The 12,980-nt window shown below is 50.7% G+C and overlaps 1 protein-coding gene across 1 annotated transcript; it reads left to right on the forward strand.

Moving 5' to 3' along the window:
• The first annotated feature begins 3,940 nt into the window (after nt 1-3,940).
• On the forward strand, nt 3,941-4,339 carry LOC120850231. Its single transcript, XM_040222678.1, has one exon. It carries the CDS (start codon nt 3,941-3,943, stop codon nt 4,337-4,339), a length of 399 nt encoding a protein of 132 aa, XP_040078612.1.
• Nucleotides 4,340-12,980: the final 8,641 nt, after the last annotated feature.

Genomic DNA, 12,980 nt, shown 5'->3' on the forward strand with positions numbered 1-12,980 from the left:
ATGTTAAAAACGGTCAGCACCTATAAAAGATATGAAAACCAATAAAATAGTTTGGACTGAGAAATTTAGCATTTCCACATTTAAGTCAATTTGATCTACTGAGAAGTTAGCTGTTTAAAAATGCAGTAAAATGTCATTCCTGGGCTTTAAAGCCTGACACAGCTAGATTCTGCTGGTTCTATGGTGGGTACACTGAATGACGCATACGCTGGTGCTGATCCGCAATTTCGCAGGCAATGACCTGCAATTACGCTGGCACTGATCTGTTTTTACGCTGGGACTAATCCGCAATTGGACTGGCTCTGACCCGGAAACACGCTGGCACACTGATGGTTTCCTACCGTACCACCGGTTCCATGCCGGGGATCTGTGTCGGGAGCTCGCTGGGAACATCCCGTATTCCCGGCATCCCGGTTTCCCAATAAGTTCCCAGTACCGGCCGGATTCCGGCATTGGGCCCGGCCAATGTCGCCCCTTGGGGCGTTTCCGGTACTGGCCGGTATCGGTATCCCGGCAGGCCAATACCGCCCCATCCCCAACCCGGCGTGTTGTGCTACTTGGGATAGTCTCTCATGTTGCATCATATCTTGAATCTAACAATTTCTTTTATGAATATCAGTATGGTTTCCGAAAAGGCTTCTCGTGTGATAGGCAACTGCTCGAATTCACTCATGACCTTCACGTTAATATGAACACTAACTCTCAAACCGATGCCGTATTTCTTGATTTCTCTAAAGCATTTGATCGCGTACCTCATTGTCGTTTAATATCTAAACTCTCCTCGCTCAATCTTGATTCTCTAACTCTCTCGTGGGTTTGAAACTTTCTCTCTCTTCGTTCTCCGTTTACTGTCAATGGAGATTTTCAATCTGACATTTCTAACATATCTTCGGGAGTCCCTCAAGGCACCGTCTTAGGGCCTCTTCTGTTTCTTATCTATATTAACGACCTTCCTAATTCGCTGTCCTCTAACATACGTTTGTTTGCAGATGACTGTGTGCTATACCGAAAAATTATTCATCCAAGTGACCATCTAATCCTTTAGCGAGATCTCGGCAATATTCATAATTGGTGTGACAAATGGTTAATGCCCCTAAACACGTCAAAATGCAAATTACTTAATTTTACTCGCAAAAAAACCCTTTCCTTATTCCCCTATTCTCTTGGTAACACGCCTGTTAGCGTTGCTTCTTCTTACAAATATCTGGGAGTTCACCTCACTTCTAACCTGTCATAGACCACCCACGTTAACAACGTAATTGCTAATGCTTTTCAAACCCTCGGATACATTAAGCGTAACCTCAAGGCAGCACATTCTCAACTTCGTAAACTAGCCTACGAAACTTACGTTCGCCCAAAACTTGATTATGCTTCACCAATCTGGAACCCCCATCAAGTCTACTTAACCAAACGTATCGAAGCCGTCCAAAATCGAGCGGCACGTTTTATAACATCGAGTTATTCCTATAATATAAGTGTTTCGACTCTAAAAAGTCAGTGTTCTCTCCCTCTACTCGAAAACCGCCGTAAAATTGCTCTTCTGATCCTCATCCATAAGCTCTACTATCACGATAATAATATACCTTTTCTTGAGCCTCCTAACAGATCTTCCCATCGAACCACTAATAGCAAAAGTTTGAAGCACCTAACCGGTAAAACTAGTGCGTTTATTAACTCCGCTGTCCCGCGAGGCATCCGCGATTGGAACGACCTTCCCAACACCATAGTCGACATTAGTGACACCGGCCTGTTCCGTGAGGCGATTTCTACATTGTTTTCATAGTTGGCTACCATATTTTATATTTTATTATATATTTATTATTTTATTTCATTATTTTAATATTATTTTCTTTTGTCGAGTGCTTACATAGACGATATGTTGGTGATTTTTGACCTGATTTGTTTCTGTGTGGATTTTCCCTGCTATTTTTATATCGTGTACAAATGTATAATTGATGGGTTTTTTTCACTTCGTGCGGTGTTCTGTATTTTCGATTTTATATTCCTTGCCCCCACTTATGTAATGCCCATTGGGCCTTTAAGGGTCGAATAAATGACTGGGGTAATTAGATTAGTAGCAACTGTAATTCGTTTCTGTTACGTATAATGTCAGTTAGCACGTCACTAGCGCCACCTAGCGCCAGCTAGAGTGTCTCCAAGCAAGGGCCAAGCCTAGTCAAGTGTTAGATTACGCCCGATCATGTAACCGACCGGATATAAAACATGTGCTATCAGCGATCCCAGTAATCCGATGTCATCCTGTTAATCCGTCCCCAAGCATAAACATAACATGGTGTCAGAAGTGGGATAGCAAAACCATGGCCGCATTCCTACAACAGATTGCTCCATTTTCGGCGACAACCAACCCGTCGGAGGCATGGGCACATTGGCGACGAGGCTTCACCATATTTGAACGAGCGTGCAAGTATCACACCGAGGATGAAGAAACGAGAACGTCGTTGTTCTTGCACGTCGGAGGAACTGAGATCAACGAGATTTACCGCACCCTGACGTTCCCGCTACTGGCAGATGGCTACGAAAGGACCCTTGCAGACGTCCTAGAGGCGTTCGACGAGCATTTCCGGCCGTACAAGAATCTCACGCGCGCATCGTACATGTTCAACAGCCTCCAACAGAAGGCAGGTCAGACGTTTGACCAATTCGTCGCAGAAGGGAAGCTCAGGGCGCGGGAATGTGCGTTCGGGACAGCGCAAGACCGCGTTGTAAAGGACCGGTTGATCCAGTGAATTCGGAACAACGCTCTCCGAGAACGTCGTCTTCGGGAGGGAGACATATCCCGCAAGGCAGTCATCGACCGGTGCAAGGCGGCTGAAGTTTCAGAGACCCGCTCAGAGGCCATGAAACAGAACGAAGAGGTAGTTCACGCCATGCGACATGACCGAACCAGCACCGCCAAGACCAATTTCAAGAAGTCGGCACAGCGCTCGCGCGACGGATGTGAACAGACTACTCAGCCGGCATGCTCGAGGTGCGGATCGCGTCATCGTGCTCAGAACTGTCCAGCCTACGGAGAAACATGCTTCAACTGCAACAAGAAGAACCACTTCGCAACAGTGTGCAACCAGCCAAAGAGGCAGCAGCAATGGAGACAAGTGCAAGCACTGCTTCAGGCTGACGACGAAGCCATAAACCTGGATGTACTCTCCGTGGACAACCTAGACGACGACCGCGACGAAGCCATAAACCTGCTCTGGAGAACAACTGCCTCTCATTGGAGAATGTGAGTTGGGTTGCACTGCTAACCAACGTACAGGAAGCCTGATGTTCATTGTTGTCGACCTCGATAGAGCTGTGCCTTGGAGCATGCAAACAGTACAACTTAGTTCAGCGAGTGCCTCGCGTCAACACAGTGATGGTAGAAGGCACAAGGGACAGCAATAATCATGCAACAGTAAGCCGGCCAGAAGCAGCACAAAGCATCATTGACCAGTACCCAGATGTGTTCACAGGCACCGGCAGACTCCCTGGTCTTCACAAGATTGTACTGCGTGAAAATCCTCAGCCAAGTGTCTCAGCATCTAGGAAAATACCCAAAGCATTGGAGGATAAAGTGAAAGCAGAACTGAAGAGAATGGAAAAAGAAAAGGTGATCATGAAAGTGACTGAGCCCACAAGTTACGTCAGCCCCATCGTCATTGTCATGAAGCGAGACGGCTCCATCTGACTATGTCTGGACTCACGGAAGCTGAATGAAGACATCATGTGTTCGCACTACCAGATTCCAACAGAGGAGACCCTCCTTGCCGGGCTACAGAATGCCAAGGTCTTCACGCTGCTCGACGTTTCGCATGCTTTCCACCACCTGCAGCTGGACGAAGAGAGCTCGAAATTGTGCCCCTTTGCAACACCGTATGGCAGATACCATTTCTTGGTTATGCCGTTTGGTGTCAACTGTGCACCGGAGGAGTTTCAGCGCACAATGGACAAGCTGTTCGAAAATGAAGAGGACATTAATCCCTACTTCGTAAATCTTCTCCTTCCAGCAAGCAGCGCGGAGGACCATTGTGACCAGCTCAGACGAGTGCTCGAAATAGCCCGCAAAGTCAACCTGAAGCTCAACAGGCAAAAGTTAGAGCTTGCGGTTCCCAAGGCGCTCTATGTGGGACAGGAACTGTCGGAAAAAGGTATCGCTCCAGAGCTTCGCAAGCTGGATGCAATCGCTGCATTCCCCAGTACCACCAGCAAGCAAGAGTTGCTACGCTTCTTGGGTATAGTCACGTACCTCACAAAGTCTGTACCCAACTTGGCGCATGAAACCTATCCACTACGACAACTTCTGAAGCAAGAGACTGCATGGATCTGGGATGCAACAACGTGAAGGGCTTGCTGGTATCGGCACCAGTTCTGCGTTTCTTCGATGCAAAAGAGACGAAGGGTGCTGTCCGTAGATGCGAGCTCATACGGACAGGAAGCGGTCCTTCTGCAAAACGAACGTCCAGTCTCGTATGCATTAGCCAGATTGTCTGAGTCGCAGCGCCGATATGCACAAATTAAGAAGGAGCTTTTGGCAGTGGTTTTCGCCTTGGAACACTTTCACTACTATGTGTCCGGGCGCCAGGACGGGTGCAGACCGATCACAAACCGCCAATCGAACTTTCGACAAAGCAGTACGATACAATATCCCCAAGACTGCAGCGCCTGCTCCTGAGGCTCCAGCATTATGATGTACATCTAACCTACGTTCCAGGCAAGCAGCTGCTAGTAGCAGACGCCCTTTCCAGAGCACCACTTATAACAGAAGAGGTGGACACGGCTGAAATTGAGACGTCGGCAGCTTCAGTTTGCCTAGTCGTTCAAGCGTCTTCTTGCAAGCTCCAACAAATAAAGGAGGCGACTGCCATAGACACCGTACTTCAGCGTGTGCTTCAGTACATCAAAGATGGATGGCCCGAGCGCTCCAGCGGCATGAGTCCAGAGGCACTGGAGTTCTGGCACTGCGAAGAGGAGCTCCACTTCACAGATGGTCTACTGTGCAGAGGCAACCGCCTTGTCCTGCCCGCTGCATGCAGAGCAGATGCACTGACGAAGCCTCATCTTGGTCATCGAGGGATAGTAACTTGCAAGAGTAAGGCAAGAGAGGCTCTGTACTGGCCTACCATGAACGCAGACACTGAAGCGTTGGTAAAAAACTGCACCACATGCCAGGAGAATCAGAGAGCTAACCCTCATGAACCCCTTCTTCACCGAGAGCTGCCAAATCTACCTTGGCAGAAGCTGGGAATGGACTTTTTCCACCTTGGAGGGACAAACTACTTGTTCGTCATTGACTACTATTCGAAGTACATTGAACTCAAGAAGATGGTCTCGACCACAGCAGCAGCAGTGGTGAACACCCTGAAGGAGATCTATGCTCGGTTTGGGATACCTGAAGAGATCATCACAGATCAGGGTCCACGATTTGACTCCTTGGAATTCACGACCTTCAACAAGGAATGGGACGTCCGCCACAACCCATCATTGCCACTTTACCCCCGCTCCAATGGGCAAGTGGAGAGATGTGTACAGACAATCAAAGCATCCATTCGTAAGGCTGCACAAGACGGTCAGGATCTCTTTGGAGTGCTTCTAGACTACCGATCATCCCCCAGGAATGACCTTTCATCGCCACCGGAGGTGCTGATGGGCCGTAGGGTGAGAACACTTCTGCCAGTTCACCCGCAACTGCTACGACCGCGGTATCCACACAACCAGTATCAAAAGCAGCTACAGAGGCGCCAGAACCAGCAGCGTCGTCATGGAGACCAGCACAGAGCTCTGCTACAACCACTCAAGACTGGTGACGCAGTTTGGTTTTGGCTGAATGGAAGATGGGCTGCAGCAACAGTTCTGGATGTGGGACCTCATCGATCATACACTGTCAAGTCATCGAGTGGTGTGGTCTACATGCGCAACAGGTACCATCTGAGACCACGGTTCCAGAAGTGCACTGCAGAGCCACCTCCGCAGGCATCATCAAACGGCAACGGCTACAGTGTCGGTGAGCCAATATGCACGTTGGAGAGAAGCACATGACAACATGTTATTCAGAGTGCTCGTCTGCACTGATTTGTCACACACTTTCGCTCTGTCTCTCTGATTAGCTCGAGGGGGCTGTGGCGGTTGCCCTTTTCCAGGTTACAATGATACGAAGTATAGGCAACCCAGACTTTTCAAAAAAGTATTGAAGAGACCGAAAGGAATGGTCAACATTTTTCAACAAGACTGCTCTTCAGGCAAGGGATGAACATAAATATGAATCATTTTATCCAGGTAGTTAGAACAAGTAAATAATTGACCGACTAATACAATGCACTTTTGATGAAAAAATGTGTTGCTGCAATAAATCCTACGAAAGAGAAAAAGGTGCAGTTAATCTATGGATACACCAAAACAGTTGTTCTTATTGCAAGTCGAATAGCTTCGAAGCAGGGGCCTGCAACGATTGAGTCATCCCCACACTCAATTAAACGTCATCCTCGTAGCTGGGAATAAGTGTGCACTTCGCACTCACCAAAAAAGGAAGAAAAGCGATCGTATGTAGAATCGCCGATTAGCACAAGGGGTTAAAGATCTCAGGAGCTTCCTCGCTAAAAGTTGCTGTGGTTATTCCGTGACGCACGGCTGAAACAACTTCTACTAGGCCCTAACGCGACGTATACCTTTCGCGTCGATTCTCAGACATTCCAACGTTCAAACAAAGCTAAGAGAATGCGAAAATTTTATACTAAAACCACTCAAAGTTCTATCGATCCTCGAACAGATCCCAAATCCGAGCACTGGTATGGCGATACGGCTGATGCGGTCTCACAGGTGTTAATATCCAGATGACGCAGAGCAATCTAAAAAGGGTATAAAGTCTCATTCCTTCATATTTTCACATTATACCTGCGTCAGCGAGAACGAAAAAACCCAAATCGTCGGAAAGCAGCGGCATATCACGACTGCCGCGCACCGAACAAACCTGCATCTGCCAGCTCTGGGCGCTGCCGTCTTACCAGTGACGTCACGGTTCTTGGGAGGTCACGTGACGAGTGGTCACATTTGCGTAAAACATGGCGGCAACCCGGGGGGGGGGGGGGGGGTGCCACTTCCGAACTTCTGGTTTATCACTCTAAGCCCCTCTACCTCGTTGAGAAAAAACGAATGCCGAACTCACATGGATAAATATCTTGAGCAAACTATTTAGAATCGGGCGGTAACTTGCGCCACCTAGCGAGATTTCTAGCAGCATATATTTAATAAAAAAAAAAACAGTCTGTTAATACGCTGCGAACGACCACGACTAGACAGCAACCCTACATACATCGCAGGCAACACCAGTACCACGTACTACACAGCACCGACATGTACACAAACACAACAACCGATACTACGCCCGACACTTCCTACTCGAAATTCGTTTCTCCCCGCGGCGCATATAAGCTTGACATGTGCGGGTGAGCTCTTTGGTCGCTGACCATTACAGATTTATAGAAGAAGACACAATACACGGCGCAATGGACAGCCGTGTGTTAGAACTCTGCATTTAAAACGTATGGAGGCAAAATCTATAGTGTTCGTCCGTTGCTACAAATAGCGATATATTTACAATAAATCATAAACCGGTCACGAAAAAGTTCAAATTTTTGTTATCTTCTTGCTTGACTAGTGTTATGAGCAGTCCGACTAGCCTGAATCAGATGGAAAAACAAATTATTGCGATTCTGTCATTACGTGTACAATAATAAATGAAAATGATCCTTCCGCAAAGCATTTTTTATATATTTTTGTGAAGGACATCCGCCCAACACTTTACTTCCGCTAGTTCCGTTGGTCTACGGATGATACGTGGTTGTTCGTCGATGGCTGGTATGACTGAGCCGAAGAACCTCTTGAGTCAGCTGTGCCATGAAGGATGACCCGCGATCTGTGATCAGCACTTCAAGTGCACCGTGTCGAAGGAAAATCGACTCGACGAAAAACTTGGCGACTTCCACCGTTGTTCCCAATGGCAGGGCTTTCGTCTTGGCGAATCGTGTAAGGTAATCGATCGCGACAATAATCCACCGATTTCCTTGCGCCGATGTTGGGAACGGCACAAGTAAATCCATTCCGACCTGCTGGAAGGGCGTAGTCAGGGCGGGTATCGGCTGCAGGAGTCCTGCTGGCTTCGTCGGAGGCCTCTTATGTCGTTGGCACTCATGGCACGACCGTGTCTACAGGTGGACTGTTTTCGGGGGTCTCGGCCAGTAGTGCTTCTCACAAAACCGGGCGAGCGTCCTGCTGTAGCCAAGGTGTCCAGCCGTCGGGTCGTCATGGCATGCTTGAAAAATTTATTCTCGCAGGCTGGCCGGAACAACCAGCAGCCAGGCAGGGTTGCTCGTTCCGAAGTTCTTCTTGAAGAGCACGCCTCGCCGCTGAACAAAGCTTGGCAAGTCTCGGGCCAAGACTCGCGGGACTGAACTTCCTTGATCTTCGAGATGGTCGATCACGGCGCGAAGTTAGAAGCCGTCTCGTTGAAGTGCTCCCATGTCGGTAACTGTAATTGCTCCGAGAAAACGGGCGTCATCGTCGTCGTCGGGTCGGTCGGGAGGAGATTCGGCTGATGCCCTAGACAAACAATCGGCGTCATTATGCTTGCGGCCAGACTTGTGCACAATTGTCACATCGAATTCTTGCAGTCGAAGGCTCCAGCGAGCGAGGCGTCCTGACAGGTCCTTGAGGGTTGAGGGTGGCGAGCAAACGAAGAGCGTGGTGGTCCGTGACAACGCGGAACGGGATCCCGTACAGGTACGGGCGGAACTTGGTTAACGCCCAGACGACAGCGAGCCATTCCTTGTCGGTTGTTGAGTAATTTTTCTCTACCTTGTACAGTGCGCGGCTTGCGTAAGCGATCACCCTCTCTGCTCCGTCTTGTCTTTGGACGAGCATCGCACCCAGCCCGGCGTTGCTGGCGTCTGTATGAACTTCTGTTTCCGCTGATGGATCGAAGGGTCCGAGGATAGGGGGCGAGTGGAGTCTTTTCTTCATTTCGTTGAACGCTTGTTCTTGCTCCTCCCCCCCTTGGAATTTCACGTCGTCCTTCGTCAGATGCGTGAGCGGTGCAGAAATCTTGGCAAAATCGCGAACGAAACGTCTGTAGTGTGCGCACAGCCTAAGAAATCTTCGTTCGGCTTTCTTGTCTAATGGTTTCGGAAATTCAGCGACAGCGAATGTCTTTGCAGGGTCAGGACTTACAGCTTGAGCACTCACGACATGGCCCAGGAATTTGAGCTCGTCGTAAGCGAACCGCCATTTTGACGGCATCAGTGTCAGTCCGGCATTTTGAAAAGCGTGTAGCACGGCTCGCAAACGTCTCAGGTGCTCGTCGAAGTCGCTGGCGAATACCACGACGTCGTCGAGATAGACGAGACAACTTTGCCATTTCAAGCCGGAAATAACGGTGTCCATTACGCGCTGGAATGTCGCCGGTGCTGTGCATAGTCCGAATGGCATCACTTTAAATTCGTACAGCCCGTCCGGCGTGACGAAGGCAGTCTTTTCACTATCTCGTTCGTCGACCTCGATCTGCCGGTACCCACTCTTGAGATCCATCGACGAAAAGTATCGGGCGTGACGCAGCCGGCCCAAGGTGTACACTCTAAAAAAAAGAAAAAGGTGTAGCTTTTACACCCCTTGTCACAGATTTGACACCCCAAAACTTCAGTTCGACGTACAGCGCAATAACATCGAAATGACGGCAGCAACTTTAACTAGAGGCATGATGACGGTTGGATATAACATATTCAACAGCTAAAGTACTTATCAAAGACTTCAAAAGAAAATCACTGAGGTTTTCGCAGTAGGGCCAAGAAAACCCCGATAACTTTTTTTGCATTGAGTCGTACGTGCATTAGATATTTTAATAAGTTGTACAACTCGGCTATCAAGCCGCTCGTAAAAGTTGGTACCTTCGGTTCAACCTCAGTGCGCTGTATGGCGAACTGAAGTTTTGGGGTGTCAAATATGTGACATGGGGTGTAAAAGCTACACCTTTTTTTTAGAGTGTAGTCGATGCATGGCAGCGGGTAGACTACCTTTTTTGTTACGGTGTTCAGTCGGCGATAGTCCACGCAGAACCGAAGAGTCCCGTGTTTGTTTTTCACCAGGAATACCGGTGAAGCCCAGGGACTGCTTGAGGGCTGGGCAATGTCGTCATCGAGCATTTCTTGGACCTGCTTCTGGATGACTTATCCCTGTTCCACAAAGACACGATACGGCAAGCGATGAACAGGAAGCGCGTTGTCATCAGTGACAATACGGTGTTTCGCAACGGTCGTTTGGCGCACCTTTGATGACATGGAGAAGCACTCATTGAACTCGGCGAGAAGGTCACTGAGTTGTCGTCGTTGTGGAATAGGCAGGGTTGGTTCTATGTCAAACTGCGAAGGCGGCGTTTTCTTGGGTGGCCACGAAGAGAGGTTTTCTGATATTCCGGTGATTCCGGCTGAATCCGGGAGTTCCTCGGCGTGACCCACGGCGGTGCCTGTCGTAAGGTGCTGGGCCTCCTGTCGGAAGTTCGTTACGACTGTGACAGTGTGTCCGTCTTGGAGCTCCACGCCGCCTATTGCGATGCCGATCTCTCTTCCTAGAAGCAACTAGAGGCTTTCTTCGAGCAAAACATCACCGCAGAAAGTCGTATCGACCCCGACAGGTACGAAAACACTTGACCGCGGCGGTAGGTTCACGTGGTTTGCAAGGACTCGTACCGCGGATGACATCGCTTTGGGTTCCACCTGTGGTGGAGCAGGTTTTGGTAGCGTCAGCCGGTTTGCTCCGTGGTCGATGACGGCGCCATACTCGCAGAGAAAGTCCATTCCGAGGATAACGTCCCTCGAACAGTCTTGCAAACTGACGAACTTGACAGGGCACGTCTCACCGTGGATCTCGACGCAAGCAGTGCATCTCCCGACCGGTGTAATGAGCTGCCCTCCGGCGCTTCGTATTTGAGGTCCATCCCACGGCGTCGTGACTTTTCGAAGCCGGCGGGAGAGCCACCCGCTCAAGACTGAGTAGTCTGCTTCGGTGTCCACCAGTGCTGATGCGTCGTGGCCGTCGATGACGATGTTTAGGTTACGGGACACCGTTGCAGGGGCGTCGTTTCGGTCTCTGGTAGCGTTCGAGTGGGGGCCTACCGACGTTCGTGGAGGATCTTGGCGTCGGTCGTCTTCGACAACTCCACCTCCAGGGGTTGCCGCGCCTAGTTTCCCCGGCGAGGAGCGAGGGGTGACAGCCTTTGACGTCGGGGTCAGTGTATCGGCGAAGCTGGACGTCGCGGCGACGGCGACCGGAACTTTCCGCGGGACGCAGGTTCGGGGGACTGAGGTCGTCGCAGGTACTCGTCGATCTCCTGGGGGCGTTCACAGTACCGGGTTCGTGGGTCATTCGGGTGGAACACCCGCAGCCCGAGTCGTCGGTATGGGCATTGGCGGTAGATGAGGTTTGCTTTCCTGCAGTGGAAACACAGAGGACGTCGGTCGGGCGGTCGCCACACGCCCGTCTTCCAAGGTGCGCGGGGCTCCTGGCCGGCGTACTGGGCCTGGTCGTCGCAGCGGCGGTCGTTCTGCGGCGCAGGAGACCGACGTCGGGGCGGCGCGACATAGGCTCGAGGGGGAGGCGGTGACCGTCGGGCCACTGCGGCGTAGGTCAAGGTGGGCTCCTCGGGTGCTGCTACGCTGGCAGGAGCCTCCGGTTGAATTTCCCGCTGGTTGACAGCTTCGGCTATCGACAGCGAAGCCCGCTGGTTGACAGCAGGCAGTAGCTTCCTAAGCTCTTCCCGGACAACGTCTCGAATGACCTCGCGAATGCCTGGGATACCGAAGCCAAGGTCGCAGCTAGACGGCGCGAGGGCAGCGCGGCCGGGTGGTCGATGGTAGTGACTGGCTCGGGCTTGCAGTGCACGCTTGATGTTTGTCGCCTCGGTGACAAACTCGTCGACAGTTGTCGGGGATTGCGGGTGAGACCGCCGAATATCTCGCTTTTTACACCCCTCATCAGGTGGTGCAGCTTCTTCTTCTCTGTTGCCTGAGGGTAGGTGATGCTCTCGTTTAGGCCTTGGGCTCTTGTTCGCATTAGATCTTCGGCCCTCTCACGTCGCTGTTGGCAGGCAAACGACTTCTTCAGTTCTTGCTTGCACACCTCACACGACGTCAAAGAAGCCTCGGGGTTTTCCAGCCAGTGCCTCGCAGTTCCTTCCAGCGAGAAGTAAATGTCCTGCACGCACCTGCACGCAATGCTCAGCTGACCACCAGTTATGGCGGGCCACACGTTCATGGTGCTGCAGCCAGTCCTCGATGTCCTAGTGGGCGTCTCCGTCGAAAGGCGGCGGAGTTCTGGGTGCGACGGCAGGTATTCGACCCCAGAAGCGGCCGGGGTCTTCGCCTGGTTGGCCATCGTCGTCTTCTTCGGCTTGTGCTTGTCCAGCAGCAAACCGCATTCAGGATCCACTCCCTTGGTGTGGCGGCTGGTCCGAGTTTCAGGCTCCGCGCAGAGTGGTCTTCTCACCGAGCTTGGAATCGGACTTGCACTGCGGGCTCTGGGAGAGGAACGCTGCACGGACATGGGGTACCCCGCACCTCTACCAAAATGTCGCGAATGACAATTGATGAGGCGATAATAACTGAAGAAACGAAACGTTTAATGAAGCCTAACTTGTGCCCGAAAATAAAAAAAGAACAAAAGAAAGCAGAGCGTCGCGGACGTTGAAGTCAGCGTGACAGCAGAGTCGAACGCTGGGGCGAAAACTGACCCCGGCTGGTTACGCGAGGCCCTTTTGTACACGCGTGGGCTTATGGAACAATCGGCGTGGAAGGCTCGGCGTGTAGAACGTTCTAACCTCGAATCAGCCCCAAAATGGTTCTCGAATTTAACAGAACATTACATTAGAGTTAAAAAAAAGAATGCGTACCCGCGCCAGGAATCGGTCCATGGCTTTCTGTGTGGAATGCAGGCGCGATAACCGT

The sequence above is a fragment of the Ixodes scapularis genome, unplaced genomic scaffold (genome assembly GCF_016920785.2).
Source record: "Ixodes scapularis isolate PalLabHiFi unplaced genomic scaffold, ASM1692078v2 PGA_scaffold2__306_contigs__length_199485367, whole genome shotgun sequence".
In the NCBI taxonomy this organism is placed as follows: domain Eukaryota; kingdom Metazoa; phylum Arthropoda; class Arachnida; order Ixodida; family Ixodidae; genus Ixodes; species Ixodes scapularis.

Excerpts from the sequence above, each read along its gene's own strand:
- LOC120850231 (XM_040222678.1), top strand. The coding sequence starts at position 3,941 with ATGGACAAGCTGTTCGAAAATGAAGAGGACATTAATCCCTACTTCGTA.